Source organism: Chiloscyllium punctatum, chromosome 7 (assembly GCF_047496795.1).
Source record: "Chiloscyllium punctatum isolate Juve2018m chromosome 7, sChiPun1.3, whole genome shotgun sequence".
In the NCBI taxonomy this organism is placed as follows: domain Eukaryota; kingdom Metazoa; phylum Chordata; class Chondrichthyes; order Orectolobiformes; family Hemiscylliidae; genus Chiloscyllium; species Chiloscyllium punctatum.
In genome coordinates this window covers 26,109,901-26,137,759 of record NC_092745.1, presented here as the reverse complement: position 1 = coordinate 26,137,759, position 27,859 = coordinate 26,109,901, and the positions used below count along the sequence as shown (strand labels likewise).

The 27,859-nt window shown below is 46.5% G+C and overlaps 1 protein-coding gene across 1 annotated transcript in view; it reads right to left on the bottom strand.

Moving 5' to 3' along the window:
- Positions 1-4,281: 4,281 nt before the first annotated feature.
- Positions 4,282-27,859, bottom strand: part of LOC140479527 (immunoglobulin kappa light chain-like) — a 39,539-nt gene continuing 15,961 nt past the window's right edge. The window contains exons 2-3 of the mRNA XM_072573341.1: positions 14,534-14,863; positions 4,282-4,923 (exon numbers count right to left, since the gene is read on the bottom strand). Of these exons, the coding sequence (XP_072429442.1) occupies positions 4,595-4,923; positions 14,534-14,863 (659 nt within the window). The 3' untranslated portion in view covers positions 4,282-4,594. The remainder of the gene's footprint in view (positions 4,924-14,533; positions 14,864-27,859) is intronic.

Sequence of the window (27,859 nt, the reverse complement as noted above, 5' to 3'; positions counted from 1 at the left end):
GAAAGGAGTCGAGGGAAGGGAAGAGTGGTTATTTGAAATTTGAGAACTTAATGTTGAGTCATTTGGGCTGTAGGCTGCCCAGACTGAAGATGAGAGATTGTTCCTCCAATTTGTGGTTTGGTTCATTATGGCAATGGAGGAGGCTGGTGATGGTCATGTCGGAAAGGGAATGGGAAGGGGAATTGAAATGGGCGGTGACTGAGAGGTCTGGTCTGCCCCTGCAGGCCTGGCTGAGATGCTCGGTGAAACGTTCCCCAAGTTTATGTCTGGTCTTCCCAATGTAGAGAAGACCACATCGCAGGCACCTGAGGCAGTGAACCAGGTTGGAATGGCAGAAGAATTGGGGCACAGTGCCTGTATAGTCGCTGAATAGGGACTGTTCGACATAGCTCAACCGGGTGCCCATGGGCACACCCTGGACCAGTTTGGCAAGGCGGAGGAACGTATTGGTGGAGGGGGACTGGATGGGTCTGTTGCAGACGAAAAGGTGTCGGGCATGGAGGTCATCCTTGTGGGCTCTGGACATATATAAGGACTGCACATCCATAGTGGAGATAAGGCACTTAGGGCTGAAGAACTGGACGTTACTGAAGAGATGGAGGGCATGGTTGGTGTAATGGATGTAGGTGGGCAGTGCCTGAACAAAGGAGGAGAGTTGAAGTAGGCCGAGATGAGTTCGGTGGGGCAGGGGCATGCTGAGACGATGGGTCAGCCGGATAGTTGGGCTTGTGGATGTTGGGGAGCAGGAAGAACTGGGCAATGCAGGGCTGGGGGACTATGAAATTGAAGACAGTGGAGGGGAGATCACTGGAGGCAATGGGGGCACTGACAGTGCGAGTGATTTTAGCCTGATGGGTCACCGCGGGGTTATGAGCAAGAGGGAGTAGAACGTGGTGTCTAAGAGTTGGGGTTCAGCCTCTGTGACATTTAGGTCTGTTCTCCAGACTAAGAGCACCCTACCTTTCTCAGCGGGTTTGATAGTGAACAAGGTTTTGGCGCAGAGAAAGTGGAGTTCTTGATCGGAGGAGGTGTGGTTGGAGTGGGTGAGGGGAGAAATTGAAGCGGCTGATGGCACTTCAACAATCAGCAATGAAGTGGTCTCAGGTGTATACACAGCTGGTGGTGGGGGGTGGGGGTGTGGTGACTAAATGGAGGAGGAAGGTTGGAGGTGGGAGAAGGGGTCCTCAGAGGGAGTTTGGGAGTTTTTGTTAAAGAAGGATACACAGAGGTAGAGGCAGCGGCAGAAGAGCTCCGTGTCGTGGTGGGTGTGGGTTTCTTTGAGATGGGGTCGGGCAGGAAGGATTGTGAGCCCTTTCCTGATGATGGACATTTTTGCCTCAGAGAGTTCGAGGTCGGGGAGGATAGTAAATATGGGGCAAGGCTCAGAGGTGAGTTTTTTGGGTGGGTGCAAGTTGGCTGAAGGAGGGGAGGGGGGAAGGGTGATGGCAAGTGGTGGGTGAGGGTTGTTTGTGATGTAGCACGAGGGAATGTGTGTGAGAGAGAAAGGAGATTGGGACAGATGTGGGTAAGAGATTAGATTAGATTAGATTACTTACAGAGTGGAAACAGGCCCGTCGGCCCAACAAGTCCACACCGCCCCGCCGAAGCGCAACCCACCCATCCCCCTACATCTACCCCTGACCTAACACTACGGACAATTTAGCATGGCCAATTCACCTGACCTGCACATCTTTGGACTGTGGGAGGAAACCGGAGCACCCGAAGGAAACCCACGCAGACACGGGGAGAACGTGCAAACTCCACACAGTCAGTCGCCTGAGGCGGGAATTGAACCTGGGTCTCTGGTGCTGTGAGGCAGCAGTGCTAACCACTGTGCCACCGTGCCGGGTTGTGGAGTGAGGTGTGGGAGTGGGAAGATGGGGATGAGGTGAAGATGGAAACGTGGAGGGATTGGGTGCACTGTGGGGGTGGATGGGTTAGGAGGGAGGGCGGGTGTGCTGGCCGGCTGCAGGAAGGCAGTTGGACTCAGGGTGACTCTGGAAAATGTAGTCGGAGTCTTGTTTGCAGAGGGGCTGGGGCCAGAAGTGGAGGCAGAGGCTGGAGCAAAGTCAAGGCCCGTCCGAGTGTTTTGACCCAGGTTCAATTCCAGCCTCAGGCAACTGTCTGTGTGGAGTTTGCACATTCTCCAAGTGTCTGCGTAGGTTTCCGCTGGGTGCTCTGGTTTCCTCACACAATCTAAAGTCGTGCGGGTGAGGTGAATTGGCTGTGTTAAGTTGCTCATAGTGATCAGGGATGTGTCGATTAGATTCATTAGTCAGGGCAAAAGTAGAGTAATGGGATAGGGGATTGGGTCTTGGGTGGGTTACTTCCAAGGATCAGTGTGGACCTGTTGGGCCAAATGACCTGATTCCTCACAGTAGGGATTCTATGACAGTCCATTCCAGATTCCCACCAGCCGCTGAGTGAAAACAGTCTTCCCCAAATCTTATTTGCGGTGTCCATGATGAAATATTTCAAATCATTCATTTTGTCTTGTGTCCTTCAGCTTTTGAGCTCCTTGTTCAATAAATGTTTCATTAATTTTGAGTTCCCTGACAGGGACAGTTTACTTTGTCCAATCAGGGAATCCTGGCTGCCAGATAAAAAGGGGAGTGTCAGAAGGACTGATACTCTGGGACCTGACTCTGAATAACAAACTGCCAACCAACCCCCTCCTTCTGTTACCCTCAATCTCCCCATGCTTACTCTTGTTTCTCCTTCGATCCAGCTTGTGCTGCCTTTGGGCGAGGTTGGCTTTCCCTCCATCACCCAGGAACGTGGTCATCATCCCAGATCAGTCCCACTTTTATCCTGAGGGTCATCACAGCTGGGGCAGGGGGAGAGAAGGTGGCACCTTCATGGTGGTCATACCTGTCATTAATCCACCGCAACCTCTCTTGGGGCTGCAAGAGTTCAAACTCCCTCCCTCAGACAGCTCCCCTCCCTGGAAGGTAATATTGCTGCACCTCGTTTTTGGTTAGTTTACCACTGAAATATGACTATGGGGAGCCAGCATTGACTGGGCAGGCAGCCACGACTGCTCTGACTCTGGATTCAGAAAATCCCCTCAGAATTGAGCTACACATTCGGGAGCACAATGCCCACTGCCTGTGAAATCCCTCACTTACCAAGAATACATCTCAGTGTTCACCTTTTTCAGCTGTCATCTGAATTTACTCTAAATTCTGTGTCCAATGATCCTGCCCTTCCAGCTACCTGATGAAGAAGCAGCACTCCGAAAGCTTCTACTTCCAAATAAACCTATTTGACCTAACCTGGTGTTGTGTGTTTTTTTACCTTTGGCCATCTGAATGAGCTGCTATCTCAGACTGAATCAGCTGAACTGTTTTTCATTCATGATTTGAGAAGATTAAAGCCTCATCTTCAATCTCCAGCACAAAGCCCATTCTCAATCCATCGCTCGGAGACACATACCTCAGGGAGACACCTACAGGCAGCACAGAGTAACACACTCGACCTTGAGAGAGACACCTACAGGCAGCAGTAAGTAATACACTCACACTCCATGCTGCGTATCGCTGTCCCCCCGAATGTGGTTGTGTTCCTGAGCGCTGTCTGTGGTGTCTCTCTGAATGACACACCCACACTCACAGAGCCACCTACAGGCAGCATTAAGTTAAACACTCATACTCAGAGAGGCACTCAGCCAACAATGTCTATGAATGGCCGAAGATTGTTTCAGGGGCTATCGGACATGCAGCATAGTTCGATCCCATCAGCTGGGAGGGCCAAAAGAGTGAAGAGGGAATGCATCAGATTGCACTTATTGAGTCCTAACAGATTTAAGTTGCAGTTCGTTTTGGAGTCTACATAAATTCCTGATCAAAGGGATCATTTAAAAATGATTGATGATTGAAATTGACTGACAGGCCAAGCAACCAACTGTGACAATGTTTTTGAATTAGTGGTGCTGGAAGAGCACAGCAGTTCAGGCAGCATCCGAGGAGCAGCAAAATCGATGTTTTGGGCAAAAGCCCTTCATGTGACAATGACCTGCTGAAATTCAGCCAATCAACTGGGGTGGAAGTCAGCTATTTCCAAAGCACACAGAGACAGAGACTGAATCTTCACCTTTATTCCCTTTTCCACATTCACATTGACAGAAAAAAACAACTGGAATTAACAGCCCAGACAGAGGAAGCTGCTCAAATTCATAGCCACAATAGAGCTTGAGGAAAACACTTGGAGAGATTTTCTCAATAACATGAGAATCCTGTCCCTTTAATCAGTGATAAAACCTGAAATGGGAACTGGCAGCTGAGCAGGAAGGAGATCTGGTTTACTGAAGCAGAGACTTCTGAGGTTCACATTGTTTTGTAGAGCTGACATCACAAGGCAATCCTGTCCTCATCAAACACTCCCAGGAAAAGGACAGTATGAGGTTTGACACAGTGTAAAGCTCTCTCGCCGCTACTCGAATGACCTGCTTTAACATCCAAACCTCAGAAGTGGCTCTGAGCCAGTCCTGAGAAGGAAGTGAGTTGAAATTCAGTGCTGACAATGACCTTTGCCCTGCCAGCTCAGCCGTGTTCTATTTAAAGTTGTGTCTCCTCTGTGGACTGTCTTGAACACTCTACACACATTCTGATCTCCTGATGCTCTTGCTGAGGGGAGAGGAGAGTGTCACATGGCTGAGGGCACAGGAGAAGCGAGCGTTGGACTCCCAGTCAGACCCAGAGAGTGTCAGCAGGCTGCTGACACTGTAGGTGCTGTCCGAAGCTCGCAGGTAGTTGCTGGTCTGAACCCCGTCCGAAATGACTGCACCGTCCTTCTTCCACTGCACCTCCAGCTCATCGGGATAGAAGTGATTGGCAAGGCACACCAGGGTGGCAGTGCCCTTGGCATTGACCTGCTCCGGGGAGGGGGGCAGCAGGGTCAGCTTAGGCTGAGAGTTCTCACGGCCTGAAAGACAAGAGAAACAATTTTAATTCCTGCCTCTGGAAGGGAATTCAACCCTTCACTGGCCATTCAATTGGTTTGAACATTTGTCGTCAATACAGAATAAACCCAGCAAACGACCAGGCATTGTTCAAATTGCTTCTTGCGATGTGAGTGTCACTGGCAGGGCCAGCATTTATGACCAATCCCTAACTGCTCCTGAGAAGGTGATGGTGAAGTAGCAGAGAGAGAATGGACAGTTTTGGACCATTGTTTATAAAATGAATGTGGGCAGCTGGAAGGGCTGTCAATGGGGGAGCATTTTAGTGACAGTGATCAGAACTCAGTGAGATTGTGAGGAGGGATGGAAATGGAGAACCACGGAGCAAGTGTAAAAGTTTTCATTTTACGAAACTTTGTGGTGCTTTGGTAAAAGTGGATCGGAACAAGCGACATGATCGGAAATCAATGTCAAGACAATGGGAGCCCTCGAAGGTTGAGACAGAGAACGTTCAGAATCTGTTTCAACAAAGAGTAGATCGAGACCAAATGAACTAGAGGATTGGGGGTCATGTACTGACATGGATTGGAAACTGGTTGGCAGACAGGACAGAAAGAAGGAGTCTTTTTCTGAATGACAGGTAATTACAACTTCGGGTGCCACAGAGGTCAGTACTTTTTACTCAGTTATTCATTAAGTATAATAATAGAATCATCGAGTCAGATAGGGCCAAAACGCCCATCAGCCCATTGTGTCCATACTGGTCATAAAACAACAACTCAATAATTGTCATCCATTTTTCCAGTAAGAGGGAATTAGATGCAGTATGTGTTCAATAAAGAACTAGATATAGTTCTTTGGACTAAAGGGATCAAAGAATTTCGGAAGAAAGCAGGAACAGGGGACAGTGTTGGACGATCAGCCCTGATCATATTGAATGATGGAGCAGGCTTGAGGGGCCGAATGACCTACTGCTGCTCCTAGTTTGATAATGAAGAAATGTCTCTCATCAGTTTGAAGCTGGAATTCAAATGTGTGTGGAGGTGGAAGATGTGGCCATGGTGATTACTGTAGTTCAGTAAGGTGGTAAGAAGACACATGGGATAAACTGTTCTTCATTTTCCCTTGATGGAATCAGGGCAATTGCTGGATCAGCAGCATGTATTACCCATCGCTAATCACCCAGAGGGCACTTTAGATTCAACCATATTGCTGTGGGTCTGGGGTCACATGGGAAGGATGGCAGTTTCTTTCCCGAAAGGGCATTAGGGAATCAGATGGCTTTTTCCTGACAATCAACGATGGTTTCATCGTCATTAGACTCTGAATTCCAGATTTGTTTTGATTGAATTTGAATGACACCAACTGCTGGATTCTCACCCTGGTCCCCAGAACATTATCTGGATCTCTGGATTAACAGTTCAGCAATAACACCATTAGACCATCACCGCCCTTATCTCATTATTGGTTGACTGTGGAAGCAAGATGTTTGTTTATTTTGGAACTGCATAAAACCCCAGTTAGAGCACAGTGAGAGAACAGTGTACGGTTCTGGTCACCACATTACTGGAAGGATGTGATTCCATTAGAGACGGGGGCAGAGGAGGTGTTTGTCTGGAATGGGGACTTTGAGCTTTGAGGAATGATTGGTTTGGCTCGGAGTGTTTTCGTTGGAACAGAGGAGGCTGAGCGGAGATTTGATTGTGGTGTGTTAAATGTTGAGGTGCCTGGACAGAGTGGGTAGGAAGGACTGATTTCCACCAGCACAGAGGGCAATAACCATGGGGAGAGATTGAAATCAGCTGGGGGCAGGGTTAGAGGGGAGTTGAGGGTATTTGTTTTCACCTAGAGGTTGGTGGGATGTGGGACTCACTGTCTGAAAGGGTGGTAGAGGCAGAAACCCTCATCACATTGAGAAATCACTTGGCTATTCACTTCAAACAGCGAAACCTCCAGAGCCATAGAGCAAGAGCTGGAAAGTGGGTTGGAGCTCGATCCCTCCTTAACAAACCTCCGATCACCCACAGATCAGGAGAACTTTATCCCAAAACATTGCAGCAGACGTGGATCCACACACTTCGGGAAATAGTCACGTTGGGTGTCTGTGTAGAAGGTTCTAGATTACATTTCAAAACTTGCTGCACACTGCTGGGCTGAGGGTCAAGAGTGAGGCTGCAAAGAGTCTCAGTGTCCTGGGGTCAGGCAGGGTCACTGCTCCTAATGACCCCATGACCCCTGAAATGGGAGTGTGCGCAGACAATGGGTGAGCATCTGGATCAGGAGACTCCAGCCATAAAGAAAAACTTGCATTTGTGTAGTTCCTGTTCCCAACTCAGAATTTCCCAATGGCTCTTTCCAGCAGACTGTGCACAGTGGGATCCCAAACACCATGTGATAATTAGCAGAGAAATAGATTCTTATTGATTTTGATTGGGGGATAAATATTGATCAGGGACACGGGGGGAACTGCCTGCTCTTCATCCAACAGTGCCATGGAGTGGCATCTTTCACAACTGAAAGACTCCCAGTTCATCCAAAAAAAGAAGAATTGTTCCCTGAAAGTGGAGTTGCAGGTAGGTGGCGGTGGCGGGGGTGAGTGAGAAAGTCATTTGGTTTGCTTTCTTTTATTGGTCAATGCATTGAGTATTGGAGTTGGGAGCTGTTGCGGCTGGACAGGACATTGGTTAGGGCACTTTTGGAATACTGTGTGCAATTCTGGTCTCTCTGCTACAGGACAAATGTTGTGAATCTTAAAATGGTTCAGAAAAGATTTACAACGATGTTGCCAAGGTTGGAGGATTTGCGTGAAAGGGAGAGGCTTAATAGGCTGAGGCAGTTTTCCCTGGATCATTGCAGGTTGATGGGTGACCGTATAGAGGTTTATAAAATCATGAGGGGCATAGATAGGGTGAATAGAGAAGATCTTTTCTCCAGAGTGGGGGAGTCCAGAACTGGAGGGCAGAGGCTGAAGGTGACAGGGGAAAGATTGAAAAGGGACTTAAGGGGCAACGTTTTCATTCAGAGGGTGTTAAATGTATGGAATGAGCTGCCAGAAGAAGTGGTGAAGACAGGTACAATTACAACATTTAAAAGGAATGGATATGTGAATAGGAAGAGTTTAGAGGGATATGGGCATCAATCCAGCCCTTAACAGTTCAGGCTCTTCCAAAGACATTTCCAGACAGTTTTGTTTGACAAGCAGTCACTGTTGCAATGTCAGGAACGTGGCAGCCAGTTTCGACACAGCAAGATCCAAGTAGAATCACTGAGATCAAAGAGCAATAATGATGTTGGATTAATGATAAATATTGGCCTGATTAGATTCCCTACAGTGTGGAAATAATAGTTCAGCCTGACAAGTCCACACCAAACTTCCGAACAGCAGCCCAATGAGAAACCTTCCGTACATTTACTCCTGACTATTTCACCTAACACTGTAGGCAATTTAGAATGGCCAATTCATCTGACCTGCACATCTTTGGACAGTGGGAGTAAACCAGAGCACCTGGGGGAAACCCACACAGACAGAGGGAGAATGTGCAAACACCACACAGACAGTTTCCCAAGGACGGGAATTGAACCTAGGTCCTTGGTGCTGTGAGGTAGCAGTGCTCACCACTGAGCCACCATGCCTGAAGTCAACCCAAAGAGAAAGTAATTTGGTTCAGTTGGATGGAAAATGAGAAAACAGAAGGTGAAGGAAAAGGTACGATTGCTGGTTAGCGATGGCATTGATTGTTACCAGAAAATAAAAGGTAGGGATGGAATTTTTGATTATCAAAGGATCATAGAAGTGCTGGGAAAATCAATAATGGAACAAACTTAAAGACTTTGCAACTAAATGCACAAAGCATTCCAAGTAAGGTATACGAAGTGATGCCACAAATCCAAGTAAACTGAGTTTCCAAGGAATTTTAACTAGTTAAAGTGGAGGAGGGCTCAGAGGAGATTATTTAAGTTTCGATAAGATGTAAAAGGACGTAGAGTGTGGAAAGGATCAGGAGTCGAACGTAAAGCCCAGCAGATAAGAGGACAATGATGGGAATGAGAGCAGTCAATGCAGGGCTGAGGGTGTTGTACTTAAATACACACAGTATACACAATGGGCTTGTCGTGCAGATTGAAACTGGCAGGTACAATGTTGTGGGTATCACAGATACATGGCTGTAAGGGGATCCCGGCTGGGAACTAAATATCCAAGGATACATGTCCTATCAAAAGGACAGGCAGATTCACAGAGGGGCAAAAGTTGCCTTCTTAGTGTGAAATAAAATTCAATCAATAGCAAGAAGTGATAGAGAGTCAGAAGGTGTAGAATCTGTGTGGGTAGAGTTGAGGAACCGCAAAAAAGAATCTGATGCAGTTTATGTCCAGATCTCCAAGCAGTAACCAGGGTGTGGGGAAGGAAATCAATCAGGAGACAGAAAAGGCATAAACAAAATGTCAGGGCAGACTTCAATGGATAGATGGACTTTGTAGCGTGTCTCAAGAAAAGGATTTCATGGAATGTTTATGAGATGGATTTTGGAGCAGCTTGTGGTTGAGCAATGATGGAACAGGCAGTTCTGAATTCAGTGATGTGTACTGAGGTAAACTTGATTAGTGAGTTTAAGGTGAAAGTATCCCTGTGGATAAATGACCATAATATGAACGAATTCCCCCAAGAGTTTGAGAGGAGAAGATGCAATCATATGGAACAGTATTTCAATTGAGTAAAGGTAAGTACAAAGACATGAGGAAGGAGCTGGCCAGAGTTGATTGGAAGGGGAGCCGAGCAGGTAAGATGGTGGGGCAGCAAACAGCAGAATATCTGGGGGTAATTCAGGAAGCAGAGCAGGAACTCATCCCAAAAAAGAAGGAACATACTAAGGGCAGAACAAGGCAACCATGGCTGATGGGGGAGGTCAAGGACAGCATAAAAGCAAAAGAAAAGGCATACAATATGGTGGAGAATAGTGGGAAGCCAGAAGGTTAGGAAGTCTTGAAAAACCTGGAGAGGATAATGAAAAAAACATTAAGGGTGGAGAAAGTGAAATGTGGGGGTAAGCTGGCCATTAATACAAAAGAAGATTGCAAGAGTTTTATCAGATTTATGAAAAGGAACAGGGAGGCAAAAGTAGACATTGGAATGCTGGAAAATGAGGCTGAAAAAAGAATAATAGAAACAACAGAGGAATTGAAGAGATACTTTCCATCAGTCTGCACAATGGAAAACACCAGCAGCATACCAGTACTTCAAGATTGTCAGTGGGCAGAGGGGAGTGTAGTGGTCTTCATTAAGGAGGAGGTATTGGGGAAGCTGGAAGATCTGAATGTGGATAAATCACCCATTCTGGATGAACTTCACCAGTGTGGTCTGAAGGAGATCGCTGAGGAGATTGTGGAGGTATTGGTGATGATCTTTCAGGAATCAATGGAGTCAGGGTGTGGAGGTGGAGTGGGGAGGGATATGATGGGGGCAAGGAAATAGAAAATGGCTCCTGTTTAACAAGGGAGGGGCTTGGAAGATGGGAAATAATCGTTCTGTTAGCCTGGACTATTGTTGGTAAGGTTTTATACTTCAATTTCAGGAAGAAATTGCAGAGGACTTGGAAGTGCAATGGTAAAATAGTGCTGAGTCAACACGGTTTCATCAAGGGGAGGTCATGCCTGGCAAATCAGTTAGAATTCTTTGAGGAGGCAATGAGCCAGTCAGACAAAGGAGAGTCCGAGGAAGTAATCTATTGGATTTCCAGAAGGCCTTTGACATAAATTAAGAGTCCATAGTGTTAGGGGCACTGTACTGACATGGACTGGGGATGGGCAGGCTGGCATCAAGCATGAGGAAAAATGGCCGCTGGTGACTAGTAGAGTTCTGCATGTGTCAATGTTGGGACCATAACTATTCATGTTATACATGAACAATCTGGGTGAAGGAACTGAAGACATTGTTGCTAGGTTTGCAGGTGACATGAGATAGGTGGAGGGACAGGTAGTGTTTAGGAAGTGGGAAGGCTGTAAAAGCTACTGCATAGGCTCGGAGAGTGGGCAAAGAAGGGGCAGATAGAATACAATGTGTTACAGTGTAAGGGTATACACTGTGGGAGGAAGAAGAGATGCAAAGACTGTTTTCTAAATGAGGAAAGACTTTGGAAGTCTAATGCACAAACCTCATTCAGGTTTCCCCTCAGGTTAACTGGCAGGTCCAGTTTGTGCTTGGGAAGGCAAATGAAATAATAGCATTCATTTCAATAGGGCCAGAATACAAGGGCATAGATGTACTGCTGAGGCTGTGTAAGGGTCCAGACAGACCACATTTGGAATATTGTGAACAGATTTGGGACCCATGTTCTAAGAAACAATGTGCTGGCATTGGAGGGGTTTACAAGAATGATCCTGGGGATGAAGGGCTTGTCATTTGAGGCATGGCTGAGGACTCTGGGTCTGTACTCGATGGAGTTTAGAAGGATGAGGAGGGATTTTACTGAACTTTATAGAATATTGATAGGCCTGGATAGAGTGGATGCAGAGAAGATAATTCGAAAAATAGGGCAGACTTGGTCACCAAGGCACCCTCTCAGAGTGAAGGGACGGCCCTTTGGAGTTGAGAGGAGGAGGAATTTCTTCAGCCAGAGGGTGGTGAATCTTTGGAATACATTGTTACAGAGGGCAGTGGAGGCGAAGTCACTGAGTGTATTTAAGACAGAGACAGATGGGTCCGTGATAGTTCAGGGTATCGAACGTTCCTGTGGAGTAGGCAAGAGAATGTGGGTGAGAAGCATATCTGCCAAAACCACATAGCAGAGCAGATTCAATGGGCTGAATGGCTGATTTCTGCTCCTATTTCTTAAAGTCTTCTGGAGAGTTTCCCCAAAACCCTGGAACACTGAACCCACTGGACTGTGAGCCCTGCTGTCGCTGTCTGTTATCAGAACTTTGCCAAGAGATAACCGAAGAGTGGAGAGAGTGTGCATCCATTTGGGAACTTCAGAATATTTCCCCGCTCCTGGAATACCATGAGTGTTGTAAGTGTGGTCAGTGACAACAGTTGGAGCTCCAGGTTCTGGAGCTTGAGCAGCAGCTGGTGTCAGTGCGGAGAGTCCGTGAGGCTGAGAGCTCCGTGGAGAGCACGTTTCTATATGTGGTCACTCTGCAGCTTCGGAGTGTGCAGGGAACGAGGGAATGGAGGAGCAGCAGACAGTCCAAAAGGACCAGGCAGCTAGAACAGGAATCTCACTGTCCAACCAGGATTCAGTTCAGAATCCTGATGAGAATGATGGTTCATCCGGGGAGTAGAGCCAGAGTCAAGTCCATGGCACCATGGGGAGGGCTCAGCTGTACAGGGGGGCACAAGGAAGACCGGAAGAGCGATACTGAGATGAAATTCGAGAGTGAGGACAGTCGATAGGTGTTTCTGCAGCTGCAGATGGGCATCCAGGATGGTGTGTTGTCTCCCTGGTGCCAGGGTCAAGGATGTCACTGAGTGGCTGCAGAGCACCCTGAGGAGAGGGGGGAACATTCTGCAGTCGTGGTCCACATCAGTCCGTGTGACACAGGGAGAAAGTGATATGGTCCTGCAGTCAGAATTTAAGGAACTCAGGAGGGAATTAGCAACAGGAACTCAAAATTAGCATTCTCTGGATTACTCCCAGTATCCCACGCAAGTGAGGAGGACAACACAGGTGACTGTGGGGCAGGAAAGAGGGTTCCAGGAGGGCGGGCTTTAAATTCTTGGGATATTGGGACTGGGTCTGGGGGTGATGGGATCTGGACAGACCAGACAGCGTTGCTCCTGAACAGAGCTGGGACTGAGTTTTTTTGGGATGATTTACTAGTGCTGTTGGAGAGGGTTTAAGCTAACTACGCAGAACTGTGGGAGCCAGGCGTGAATATCAGAGAGGAACACCAAGGACCACAGAATCCTCAGTGCAATCAATAAGTTGCCACCCAGTGTGAAGGATGTAGTGGAATACAAATGCAAGGAATTTACAGGAGAACTGCAAATATGATAGAGCCATTATAAATGGGGGGTGGTCTCTTTAATTTCTGAATATAGACTGGAGTAGTAACAGTGAAATGGGCAGGGAGGGGCCAGAGTTATGAGACTGTATTCAGGTGAATTTTCAGGTGGCATCGTGGACAGTGAAGAAGGCTGTCTAAGAGTACACTGGGATCTTGACCAACTGGGCCAGTGGGCTGAGGAATGGCAGATGGAGTTTAGTTCAGATGAATGTGACGATACGGTTAATGGTAGGGCCCTGCGGAGTGTTGCTGAACAAAAGAGACCGATGGTGGAGGTGCAGATGCGTTATTCCTTGACAGTGGATTCGCAGGTAGACAGTGATGAAGAAGGTGTTGGGTACGCTTTTCTTTATTGGTCACTGCATTGAGTATCGGAGTTGGGACATCATGTTGCAGCTATACATGAGATTGGTGAGGCCGCTTTAGGAATTATGTGAACAATTCTGATCATCCTGTGAAAGGAAGGGTGTTGCTAAACTTAAAAAGCTGCGGAAAAGATTTACAAGGACGTAACCAGGAACTGGAGGGTTTGAGCTGTTAGGAGAGACTGAAGAAACTGGACCTATTTTCCGTGCAGCATCCAGGTCCGAGGGGTGACCTGATAGTTCTTGATAAAATCATGAGGGGCATGGACAGGGTGTATATCCAAGGTCTTTTCCTTGGGAAAGGGAATCCAAAAGAAGACAGCATAGGTTTAAGGTGAGAGGGAAAAGATTTAAAAGAGACCTGAGGGGTAACTTGTCACACAGAGGGTGGTGCGCGTCTGGATCGAGCTGCCAGAGAAAGTGTAGGAGGCAGATACAATTAAAGCAGTTAAAACACATTTGGATGGGTGCATGGATAGGAAGGGTTTCGTAAATGTAAGCCAAATGCTGGCAAATGGGATGAGGTCAGTTTAAGATATCTGGTTAGTACAGGCAAGGTGGATTGAAGGGTCTGTTTCCATGCTGTATGACTCCATGACTATGGTTAAGTTGTGGAATGCACTGCCTGCACTGCCTGAGAGTGTGGTGGAGGCAGCTTCAATTGAAACATTCCAAAGGGAATGAGAGTGTTATTTGAAAAGGAAAAAATGTGCAGGGTGACAGGGAGAAGGCACGAGAATGAAACTATCTGAATTGCTCATTTGAAGATCCGGTCCAGACAGGATGGGCTGAATGGCCTCCTTGTGCACTGTAACAATTCTGTGATTGTGTGATTGAGCAGAGTTAAAGCTGTGGGAGGTGGGAGCTCGGTGTCTCACTGTGCTGCTGCTGCTGCTGCTGCTGCTGAGGTAAGTGAGATCAGAGACTGGGACAGGGAGCCAGAGCTCACATCAAACTCTGCCCGTGTCTGTCACACTGAGACTGACAGGAGGCTACTCACTGATTTCACTCCATGCTGCAGGAATGGGACCACAGGCTGCAAATGGACAGAGCTCCTCCACACGGTGAGTAAAACTGACTGACTTATATCTTGCTGCTTAAAGGGAGCAATGGAGCTAAAGAAATACAGGTGTACACCCCATGGGACATGGTGTTCCTCAATCAACTATTTCATTCACTGCAACACTTCAACAATTCAACATTTGTGTTTTAGAAATTGTGTTTAGAGATTGAAAGGGATAATAACAGAGGATTGAAGTTTACTTACTCAATCTGAGCTTGGTTCCTTTTCCGAATGTAATAGACCAGCTGTAATGCTGCTGACAGTAATAGTCAGCAACATCTTCATTCTGAACATTGCTGATTGTCAGGGTGAAACTGGTCCCTGATCCACTGCCGGTGAATCGATCGGAGACTCCTGTGTATCGATGTGTTGCAGCATGGATCAGGAGAGAGGGATTCTGACCTTCTCGCTGTTGGTACCAATAAAGGTAATTGCTAAGGTCTTGATTGGCCGTACAGGTGAGTGTTGCGGTCTGGCCCAGTCCCACTGACAGCACCGGGGGAGGCTGGGTCATGATGATGTCCCCACTGATACCTGAGGGGTCAGAGAGAAAGACAGTGAAGTCAGAATTGTCACAGAAAGAGCCTGTCAAATAAGAGATTGTTGGAGACACTGAGTATTCCTCTGGTTTCAGCATTTTCCCTTCAATCACAACTCAGTGGAATTGGAGTGAAATGGAGAGCAGCTAAAGATTCAAGGTGGAAGGAGAGAGATTTGTACCTGCGATGCAGAATGCCAGGGGCCATATCAGCTGGATGTGTGAAATCATAGTGTGTGCTCCTGTCCCTGTGCCTGGTTCCTGATAAACTCTCCCTTCACTGGGCTCTGCTTTATAAAGCTGCAGTCTGTGAGAGTCTGACTGGGTGTTCCTCAGTATGTAAATAGCATCCGGCAGGGAGAGCCACGTTAGTAGCTCATACTTCCTCTTCTCTCCCTCTCTCTCTTTCTCTCTCATTCTCTCTCTGTCTCAGAGAGTCATTGATGTTAACAGCACTGAATGAGACCATTTGGCCCATTGTGTCTAAACGGGTCAGCAAAGATCTGATGACACTAATCCCATCCTCCAGCTCTTGGCCAATTACCCTGGAGGCTACAGCAACGCAATTGGAGCAACACTGCTCCAATGTCACAAGAATGTGTGACTCAACCAGCCTTTTAGGCAATGAGTTTCGGACTCTCACCACCCTCTGGGTGAAAATATTTCTCCCCAACTCACCTCTCACTCTCTAACTCAACTGGGCCTGGATTCACTCGAGTTTAGAAGTATGAGAGGGGTTTTGACTGAAACATATAATATTCCAACAGTCCCGAGCAGAGAGGAGGCTTCCCCTGGTTGGGGAATCTGGAACCATAGGTCACAATCTCACAGGGATACAACGTGGACCATTTCAGACTGAGATGAGGAAACATTCCTTCAGTCAGAGGGTAGTCAAACTGTGGAGGACAAGGAACTGAATATATTCAAGAGAAAGAGAGATATAATTGTTATGCATTTTAACAGCATGAAGGGAATGGGGAGAAAGCAGGAACCTGGCTTTGAAATGGAGGATCAGCCATGATCATACTGAATGACAAAGCAGGCTCAAAGGGCCATATGGCTTACCCCTGCAGCAGTTTCTGTGTGGCCATGTCTGTGTTACCTTCAATCTCTGTCCCTGGTTATTGAATCCTTGACTCTTGTAAAAAGTGCCTTCCTGCCCACCCCTATCACTGCTCTGAATAATCTTATAGCCCTCTATCAGATCTCCTCTCAACCTTCACTGCTCCAAGAAAACAATCCCAACCTTTCCAAGCTTTCCTCACAGCTGACCCTCCATCCCAGGCAGCATCCTGGTAAATCTCTGCCCCCTCTCAAGTACAATCACATCCTTCCCAGAATGTGGTGACCAGGACCTATCCAACTCTCTCTCTCTCTCTCTCTCTCTCTCTCTCTCTCAATCTCCCCTTCTGACTCACATCTGCCACTTCTTTCTCTCTACTACTATCTCTTTCTCCCACTGTTAATCTCTTTCATATTCTCTCTTTCTCTCTCTCACTCTCACTTTGTCTCGTAGCCACTCTCTCCAACTCACTCACGCTTCCTCACTCCGCCTCATAATCTCTATTTCTGCATCTTTCTCTCTCACTCTCACTCACTCCATCTCTCGCATCAATTGAAAACTTCCAAATATTAATTAAGACTCTCTATTCCTCTCTCTGTCTCTCCCTCCCTGCCTGCATTCCCAATCTACAGTCTCTCTCCCTCCCTCTATGTCATTTTGTGTCTAACCATACTCATCTCTCTCTCTTTCTCTCACACACTCAACCCTACCCACTCTCTCTTGATTCCCTTCATTCTTGGTCTCACACCCACCCAGTCTCTTTCTCTCTCTCCATCTCTCTCAGTCACATCTTGTTTCTCTCCCTTTACCTCACTCTTGGTCCCCTTACATATCTCACAATGTCTCAGATGCTCCTCCCTCTATCCCTCAATTACACACACACACATACACTCTCTCTCTCTCTCTCTCTCTCTCTCTCTCTCTGCCTCGCTTCTCTCTCTTTCTCACAGTGTCTCAGGTGATGACAGTTGAATGTCGGATAAATCTCCCTCTGCTCTGCCCCACTAATGGATGTTAACCCTTTACCCCAGAAGCATGTCTTATCCTGGATTAAGGCCCCATTTCTCACATTGACCAGGGTTTGGTCTCTCAGGAAGACTGACAGATTCTTGTGAAAGGAAGGGCAGTTCTGTGCTGTTGGCCTATTCTCACTGGGTATGGTTTGGCACAAAGCTCATTTCATGAAGGCCCAGCAGAAGAGGAGATCGTCAGGCCATCAGTGTGAGCTGGAGGGACAGGACAGGTTCTGACCCACCGACCCATCCTGTCCATTCACAACATGTTCCAATTCCTTCCCTTTCCTTCCCCTTCCATGATCAGTCTTAGAGTCAGGCTGTTTGACCGTGATGATGGTCAGAGCATCACACAGTTCCAGCAGAAAGAAACTGGAACACACAAAAACCATGATGTACATGATGCAGTGGAATCTCCAACAGAGTCCAGTAAACATGAAATTCTGTTCACAAGGCTGCTCGATGGAGAAACATAGATCTCCTTATCACTGAAGCCAGAAAATCAGTAAACATTGTCCTCCTTCCTACTGGACTCTCCAAAGGAGACCAGTAAACATGGGCCTCCTATTCACTGGAGTTTGCAATGGAGATAAGCAGATGACTGAGCTTTTGAAGAAGTAATCAAGAAGGTAGATAAAGGTAGAGCAGTACACTCTTTCTACATGGACGTCAGCAAGGCCTGAGATAAGGTTCCCCCTGCCATGGCAGAATGCTCAGTAAGATTATATCACATAGGATCCAGGGAGAGCTCGCCAATTGGCTATAAAATTGGCCTGATGGGAGGAGGCAGAGGGCTGGTGAGAGAGGGTTGTTCTTCAGACTGGAGGCCAGTGACCAGCGTCTGCCACAAGAATCGATCCTGAATCCACTGTTACTCATCATTTATATGAACAGTGTGGATGAGAAAATATCAGGAATGGTCAGGAAGTTTGTGGGTGACATTACAATTGATGGCATCGTCAACAGGGGAGAAGGTTATCCAAGAGTGCAATGTCATCTTGATCAACTGGGCCAGTGGGTCAACAAATCCAGATGGAGTTTAATTTTGAAAAGTGCAATGAATTACCTTTTGGTAAGACAAACCAGGGCAGGAATTACACAATAAATGGTAGAGACATGGGGAATGTTGTTGAAAAGCGAGACTGAGGAGTACAGATACATAGTTCCTTGGAAGTGGGGCCACAGGTAGACAGGGTGATGAAGAAGGTTTTTGGCATGCTCACCTTCACTGGTCAAAGCAGGGAGTAAAGGAGCTGGGACATCATGTTACACGTGTACAAGGCATTGGTAAGGCCACATTTGGACACAGTGTATATTTTCCTTGAGAAAACACTCTTCTGTAAACTGGGTTGTCTGTTTCTCCCAGTCTTTGTGTAAGGGGGAGACTAAGTGTGTGTAAGCTCTTATACAGCACAGACAGAGGTCACTGGGCCTATTGTGACTGTTCGTCAAATGAGTCCAATGAGTCCCATATACACAGCCCTTCCTGTATAACCCTGCAGTTGTTTCCTTTTCAGCTATTTCTCCAAATGCTCTTTTAAAAGTTGCTGCTGAATCCACTTCCACTCACCTTGCAGACAGTCATCATAAACTCGCTGGATAAAAATGTTCCTATCTTCTCTCTTGTCCTTCAGACCCTTTTTGAAATGTGTGCCCTCTGGTTACTGACCGTCCTGCCTGGAGAAACAATTTGTCCTGTATTTAATGCATCCAAACTCTCTAATTGTGAACCCCTCATTGAGTGAGACCTATTTCCAGCACAGGGGGAGAACATTCAGCCTGTCAGGGAAATGCTGTCATTTCATGGAGCAATCCAGTCAGTCCCACCCCCTCCCCTAATCGACCCCCAGGGCCTTGCAGGTTTATTTCCATCAAGAGCCCATCCAATCTGTCATTGTAATCACTGAGTGTCTTCACCTGCCTCACCTGAATGGGCACTCATTTCCAAGTCATTACCAATTGCTGGTAAAAACAAAGTTCTTCCTGACATCCTGTATCTCTTACCCAACAAAATGTAAGGTAATCTCAACGTGAAGATGGGATTTTGTCTCCACACGGACTGTGCAGTGGTCACTCTTACTGATACTGTCATGGACAGATACACCAGCAGCAGGCAGATTGGTGAGGGTGATAGTGAGTATGTTTTTCCCTCTTGTTGGTTTCCTCACCACCCGCCCCAGGTCCAGTCTAGCAGCTGAATCAGGTGGAACTTGACCAGCTTGCTCAGTAGAGATGCTTCTGAGCAGCTCCTGATGGTGGACTTTGAAGTCCCTTACTTAGAGTATATCCAAGATCCTTCCCACCCTCAGTGTTCCCTCCAAGTGTTGTTCAACATGGAGGAGGCCTGACTGCTCAGTTGAGGTTGGAGGGGAGGGCGGTGCTATGTGATAATCAGCAGGAGTTTCCTTCCCCATGTTTTACTTGCTGTCATGAGGCTTCATGGATTCCATAGTTAATAGTGAGGACTCCCAGGGCAACTCCCTTCTGACTGTACACAGCACTGTGTTGCCTCCCCTGCTTGATCTATCCTGCCAGTTAGAAACTGAATGAGGGAAACATTCTGTGCAGGTTTCACAGCTTGGAGACAGAGCTGCTGCTGGATTGTGTTTTTGATCTCAGTGTGTGTGCTTCTGAGAGAGAGACTGACACTTTTTCCATCATTATACTCAGGATACTAGTCCTCATATTCTTATGTGCTGTCAGATTACAGGGAGTGCAGACGGTTCACAATTTTCTCCCATCTCAGTAACAAACGTCCAGCTGCTCCGAGCTCCTTCTTTCACTTCCTCTATTGGTGAAGTTTCAACTTTGCGATCTGACAGTCCTTACAGTTATTTTTTACACTGGGGCTTTCTGCTGTGGTCAGAGACTGTAATAATAAGTGTCCAATCAGTGACAATCACAGCAGCTAAGAGCAGTCAGGACTTAGGAGCCAGGCTCACTGGGAAACACATTGGGAAGATCAAAGCCATCCTATTCAGCTCCCGGCACAAACTCCATCCCTCTCCCTGAGCACTGTCTGCTGTTCAAACAGACTCGTTACAATTTTTCCCTCATCTTTGAGGCTGCTCTAAGCCCCACATCACCATCCCCCGCCCTCCCCACCATGCTCACTGACCTACATTGGCTTCCGGTCGAGCAACACTTCGATTTTCAAATTCTCATCCTTGTTCTCAACCCACTCCCTGCCCTCCCTCCACAGCCAGATCATTCTTCCTCAGATAAGGGGACCAAAACTGCACATAATAGAATCATAAAATCACATTACAGAAGAGTCCCTTCAGCCCATTGAACCTGTGCCAGCCAAACAACATTAAACCTGCATGAGTCCCACTTTTCAATATTAGGCCCATAATCTTGAATGCTATGACATTTCAGTGTTAATCCAAAGGTTATGAGGTTTCCTACCTCAGCTATCCTCCCAGTCAATGTATTCAGACTGTCACCATCTTCCGGGTGAAAAATATGCTCCTCTGAACCCTCTGAAGCTCCTGCCTTTCACATTTGAATGTGTGCCACCATATTAGTATCTCTCTGTCTCAGGAGAAATTTCTATCCACCCTGTGCATTCCCCTCATAACTTTATACATCTCTCTCAGGGACCCCTTAACCTTCTCTGCTACAAAGAAAACAATATGAGCTTATCCAGCATCTCTTCATCATTGAAATGCTCCACCCCAGGCAACTTCCTGGTTAATCTCATCTGCACCCCATCCAGTGTAATCACATCCTTCCTATCGTGTGGTGACCAGAACTGCACACAGTACTTCAGCTCTCGCCTCCCCTAAGTTCTGAACAGTTCCAATATAACCTCCCTGTTTGTATCACCCACGCCTGAAATGATAAAGGTAAGTGTCCTATATGTCTTCATTCCTGCCCTGTTAATCTGCTGTGTCTTCCACAGTGCTTCACCTCACATTTAGCAGGGTTAAATTCCATCTGCCTTTGCTCTGCCTATCTGACCAATCCACTTCTATCTTCCTATAACCTCACACCTTCTTCCTCACTGTTAACCATCCTCCAATCTTCATATCATATATCAACTTAGATATCATTCACTAACCCCACCCCTCACCCCATCACATTCTCATCCACATTGTTTCTAAGTGTCACAAACAATAAGGGACCCAGCACTGATTCCTATGGTATCCCACTGCACACTGGATTCAGTCACACAATCAACTTTCTGCCTCTTCGCTCTGTCTCCTGTCACTGAGCCAAATTTTAATGGAATACTCAAGGTATGATCTCACTGAAGCCCTGCAAAATTACTGCACGATACCTCTTCTCCTGTTCTTGAATCCTATCGCTATGAAGACCTAACTACCATTGGCTTTCTTCTGCTGCTCCTGCAATGCTTACTTTTAGCAACTGGTGTATAAGGACAACCAGGTCTTATTGTATCTCCCCATTCCCAATCTATCCCCATTCAGATAATAATCTGCCTTCCTGTTTTTGATACGAAACTGGGTAACTTCACATTCATCCACATTATATTTCATCTGTGACTTACTCAACCCGTCCAAATCACACAGAAACATCTCTGCATCCTCCTGACAGCTCCCCTTCTCAACCAGCTTTGTGTCATCTGCTAACCTGGAGATATTAATCTTAATTCCATCATCTAAATCATTAACATATCATGTGAGTAGCTGGTATTCCCGGCCAGTGGTCCAGACCTGAGCTCATCCAGCCCTTTCTGAAAAAAAGGCCCGTTTATTCCGAAATTACATCTATATCAATGATTTGGATGAGATTGTACAAGGCATGATTCATAAATTTCCAAATGACACTAAAATAGGCGGTATCGTGGACAGTGATGAAGGTTATCAGAAAGTGCAGCAGGACTTTGATCAGCTGGGGAAGTGGGCTGAGAAATGGCAAATGGAGTTTAATGTAGACAAATGTGAGGTTTTGCATTTTGGAAAGTCAAATCAAGGTAGGAGTTTCATGGTGAATGGTGAAGGAGTGTAGTGGATCAGAGGGACCTTGGAGTTCAGGTGCACAATTCTCTGAAACTGGAGTCACTGTTGAACAGGGCAGTGAGGAAGGCTTTTGGCACACTGACCTTCATCAGTTAGGGCATTGACTGTAGAAGTTGGGAAGTTATATTGCAGTTATACGGGATGTTAGTGAGGCCACATTTGGATTATTGTGTTCAGTTTTGGACACCTTGTTATAGGAAGGATTTTATTAAACTGAAAAGAGTGCAGGAGAAACTTACGAGGATTTTGCCAGAACTCAAGGGTCTGAGTTATAGGGAGAGGGTGGACAAGCTCGGAATTTATTTCTTTAGAGCATAGAAGACTGAAGGAGGGAATCTTAAAGAAGTGTGTAAGATCATGAGAGGCACGGATAGAGTGAATGCACTCAATCTTTTTCCCAGGGTTTGTGAATAGAGGACGAGAGGGCATCAGTTTAAGGTTAGAGAGTAAGGAATAAAAGGGAACCTGAGGGACAGTTTTTTACTCAAATGATGGTCCGCATATGGAATGAGCTGATAGCGGAAGTGGTTGCACTGGGTACATTGACATCATGTAAAAGGCATTTGGCCAAATACATGAATAGGAAAGGTTCAGAAGGACATGGGGCAAGTGTATGGACATTGGGTTAGTGTGGTCAGACATTTTGGTCGGAGTGGGCCAGTTTAGGCCGAAGGGCCTGTCTCTGTGCTGGAGGACTCAATGACTCTATGACTTTGTTTCCTGTCTGCAATCAGTTCTCTATCCATGTCAGTACACTGCCGCCCATCCCATGAGCCTTAATTTTATATGCTATCCTCTTTTGTGGGATTATTAGAAGCCTCTTGAAAGTGTAAATGAAGCTCATTAATCCAGAATTAAGAATCTAATAATGACAATGCATCCACTGTTGATTGTTTGAAAAACTCATCTGGTTCACTAATGTCCTTTAGGGAAGGAAACTGCCATCCTTACCTGGTCTGGACAACATGTGACTCCAGACCCACAACAATGTGGTTGACTTTTAACTAATTAGAGATGGGCAATAAATGCTGGCTATCCAGTGATGCCCTCATCCCATGAATGAATAAAGAAAAAAAACATTCACTAGCTCCCCGTTATTAAATCCATTCCTTACATCCTCAAACAATTCCAATTGATTGTTCAGTATGATTTCCCTTCCCAAAATCCGTGCTGACTGTGCCCAATCCTGTCACTGTTTTCCATGTGTTCAGCTATTAAATCTTTTACAACGGACTCAAGAATTTTCCCCAATGCCACCATCAGGCTGACTGATCAAAAATTCCCTGTTTTCTCTCTCCCACCCATTTTAAGAGTGAGGTTACATCAGCAACTCTCCAATCTGAAGTAACTGTTCCAGAATCAATACAATCTTGGAAGATGACCACCAATATTTCCAAAATTTCTGAGCCATTTCCTGAATATTTAGTATGTCGATTATCAAACTTTAATCCCATCAATTTTCCCAAAACCATTTCCCTTTAAAAACTGATTTTCTCTGGTTCCTCCCTCACTCTAGACACTGTGAACCCAACGATTTGGGGATGTTTTAGAGTCTTCCTTTGTGTACAAAAATCCTGAATATGGATTGAATTATTCTGCCATCATGTTGTTCTAATTATAAGATTATAAATTTTTGTGCATCTTTCTTGAATGCCTTCTGGAAGTTCATATTAACAACACCCATTGACTTTCCCTTATCTTACACATTAGATTCCTCTTTAATAAAATGTAATCAAGTTAGTTCAAGGTGTTTAACCCTGAGAAAATCCATGCTGACTTTCTTGAATCAGTTCATATTTGTCAGACATTCTATCTCTTAAAAACAGATTCAATCACTTCCCAACAAGAGATATTCAATGGAGAGGTTCATTGTGAATGAATTACTAAACAGGTCGCACTGACACAAGGGGCTGAACAGCCTCTTCCTGTGCTGGAGCCGACTCTGTCTCGTTGACTGTAACATTCTGATAGGAACAGTGCTAAGCTGCAGCTTCAACAATGAATTCAATGTGGACGGATGGAGTGTAATTATTGGGGAATACACAGTGTACATTGTGTCCAGGAGCCTCTCGAAAAGATGTCTTTCTCCTTCTCCCTTTTCAGCTCCAGGGCTGTCATGAAGGAGCTGAAAGAATCTTTGGTGAAGAAGTTTCCGGGCGGTGAGGGCTGTGTGAAGTGTTTCAGCAGTGACTAATGATTGCAGCTCCTTGTTCAGTCTGCTCCTCCCTCACCACTGATCAAGCCATGGAACCTCCTTCACATTGAGTGAAATTGCAATCGATATCATAGTGTCAGTGCCAGCAAAAAACAGCATCACAGTCTGACCCACTGGGATAGCCATCACTGCCTGATATCATAGAACGGAGCCTGTATCCCCTCCCCCACCACACTTAAAAATCATAGAGCATCAAAAACATAATGAGACCCAATCCCTTCTATTAAACACTGGTCCCAGAGAACCCCTTCAGAGGTAGAAGTCAGCACCAACACAGAGAGAGAGAGAGAGATAGAGTCCCTATTAGCTGTCCTTTTTTGGTTCTGTTCCAATGATGGTGTCAGTGTGTGTTGATGAGAAATGTTGAAACTGCTCCGGATTTAATGATGGAGCTGAAAGCCAGGAGAAGCTGCAGAAGCTTCAGTTTCTAACCATAAACTGCCCACTCGGTCTCTTAGACACCATGAGCTGGTTTGCTGTGTCCACCGCCGACACCCCCTCCCTTCCTCCCTCTCCAACAAGGTTTTGGCTGCTTGGATTCTCATTATTTCCTTTTCCCGGATCTGGAGGAACCTCCCCCTCTGATCCAGCATTCCCACTCACTCCTAAAACCTGACCCGAGATCTCCTATGATACAGAGTTGACCTGTTACTGTCCAATATCGAGTCCAATGATGACATTTGACTTGCTGTGGGGAAAGAATCAGCCAGGGTCCTGTGATTGCAATCAAGGGTTCGCTCATCCAGTGCAGTCTCCATCCAGAGCACCATTCATCCAGTGCAGTCTCCACCCAGAGCACCATTCATCCAGTACAGACTCCATCCAGAGCACCATACATCCAGTGCAGTCTCCATCCAAAGCAGCATTCATCCATTGCAGTCTCCATCTAGAACACCATACATCCAGTGCAGTCTCCATCTAGAACACCATACATTCAGTGCAGTCTCCATCTAGAACACCATATATTCAGTGCAGTCTCCAACCAGAGCACCATTCATTCAGTGCAGTCTCCATCCAGAGCACCATACATTCAGTGCAGTCTCCATCTAGAACACCATACATTCAGTGCAGTCTCCATCCAGAGCATCATTCATCCATTGCAGTCTCCATCTAGAACACCATACATTCAGTGCAGTCTCCATCCAGAGCACCATTCATTCAGTGCAGTCTCCATCTAGAACACCATACATGCAGTGCAGTCTCCATCCAGAGCACCATTCATTCAGTGCAGTCTCCATCTAGAACACCATACATTCAGTGCAGTCTCCATCCAGAGCATCATTCATCCATTGCTGTCTCCATCTAGAACACTGTGCATCCATTGAAGTTTCCAGTCAAAGCATTCTCTTCTGAGTTCCATCTCTCTCTCTCTCTCTCTCTCTCTCTCTCTCTCTCTCTCTCTCTCTCTCTCTATCTGTCTCTGAGCTCTAGCCCTCCCTCCATTTGAGCGGCTGGGAGTCTGATCTGAGCCAATTAAGTGAGTCCCATGAAGAATAATGATGGGATATTTGGAGAATGAGTTTGATGATGTAAATGTGAACCATTGCAGCAAAGACATTACAGATGGTTTGTACAGACAGCAAAGCCCAAACCAGAGCATTGTGTCAATCAACACAGAACTAATAAAAGCTTCAGTAAAAACGATGATTAATATGATTCTCAGAGATGTGTCATTATTCTTGATTCAAACGACGCTTTCCCAGAGAACGCCCTAAATGGCCTCCTCCTGTTCCAGAGATCTGTGGGATGTGTTCTGAACTCAAATTCCCATACTTTAGATGATATTCCCAAGTCTGAATGTTGGCCACACTCAGATTCAACACACATACACACACACACACACACACACACACACACACACACACACACACACACAAACAAACACATGCACGCACACACACAATACATCAACATTGGCCACGGTCTCTCGCAGACAAGGATGACTCTCTTCCACCCTCAGAGTGAGTCTGTAGGTGGCTGCACAGACTTATGTGGCTACCACAGGTGCTGTTACACTTGGGACAGGTGGTGGTCAGGGGAAGAGGTGGATGGGACATTGGTGTCGTAGTGTGTCCCTTCTGCTGTTTTAGCCTGGCTTCCAGTTTTTTCCCGGTTGCAAGTCTCGGGATGCCCGACGCCTTCCTGGATGCTCCTCCTCCACGTTAGACAGTTTTGGGCCAGTGAATCCCAGGTGCCTGGGGAATGTAGCACTTTGCCAATGAGGCCTTGAGGGTATCCCTGAACCACTTCCTCTGTCCACCTGGGGCTTGCCTGCTGTGTCGAAGCTGGGAGTAGAGCATCTGCTTGAGGAGTCTTGTGTCGGTCATGCAGACGATGTGCCCAACCAATCGTGGCCAATCAGGAATGATCAGTGCCTCGAAGTTGGGGATATTAGCCTGTTTGAGGACTAACTGGTGTTAGTGTTTCTGTCTTTCCTGCTGATTCACAGGATCTTGAGCAGGCAGAATTTTTGTCATACTCCAGTGCCATGATGTGTTTGCTCTGACAGTCCATGTCTCAGAGCCATATTGGAGGCTGGGAACCCCCACAGCTCTATAAACCATGAGCTTGGTCTTGGATCTGATGCTGTTCTCTTCGAACACCCTTTTGCTCAAGTAGCTGAAGACTGTGCTAACACATTGGAGGTGATGTTGGATCTCTTCTTCAACAGTAGCTTTGGCCAACAGGAGACTACTGAGTTATTGGAAGGAGCCACATTCTCTCAGGCCCCCTCATGGATCTTGATCATCAGGAGTTTACTCCACAATGTCAGACGAGGTTAGCGTAGGATCTTCAGGTGTAGATGTTCAGGGTGAGACCCATGCTCTCATGTGACTCGGTAAAGATGCGGACAATGGTCTGGAGCACATCCTCTGAGATTGCACACATACAAGCATCATGTGGTTAGCTCCACTCCAGCAAGGAGCTTGTTGGGGGTGAAGGGAAGCATTGCAGTGAGATAGATCGAGAACAATGTTGGGGCGATGACACAGCCCTACTTGACACCAGTCCCAATGGGGAATAGGTCAGTGGTGGAGCCATTTGTCATTTCCACGGCCTGTGGAGCAGGCTGGTGACAAAAGTAATGGTGCAAACAAAGTGGAGAAGGTGGGGTTCTCTCTCTTTCTTTCTCTCTCTCTCACACACACATACACATGCACACACACAGTCACACACATGCTCATACACACACGCACACACATATACACACAAACTCTCTCTGATTCTCTCACACTCTCACACACATACAGTGGGATGAGTTGAGGCAACTGCTTGATAATGGACCAAAGGATCTTTTCCAGCTGTAATATGCAACGAATCCAGTGATGACCATTAAATCATTGAAAAACTTCACAAATACCCATCAGGTTCACGAGGGAAGGAAATCTGCAATCCTTATCTGCTCTGCCCAACATATGGTGCCAGAGCTACTAATGAAGCAGGAGCGAGCTGAAGTGGACTGGGAGCAGCTCCTTGTAGGAAAATCTACATCAGAACAATGGGACTCTTTCCGAAAGGAAATAGAGTGCAGGGTCAACATGTTCCTGTAAAGGTGAAGGGTGGGACCAACAAGGCCAGACAACCCTGGATATCAAGGGAAGGACAGGTTTGGGGAAGGAAAAAAGGGGAAGTTTATGGCAGATAGTGAGGACTCAAAATTGTACTGAAGATCAAAACGAGCTCAGTGAGTAACAGCAGGACAGGGAGATAAGGTG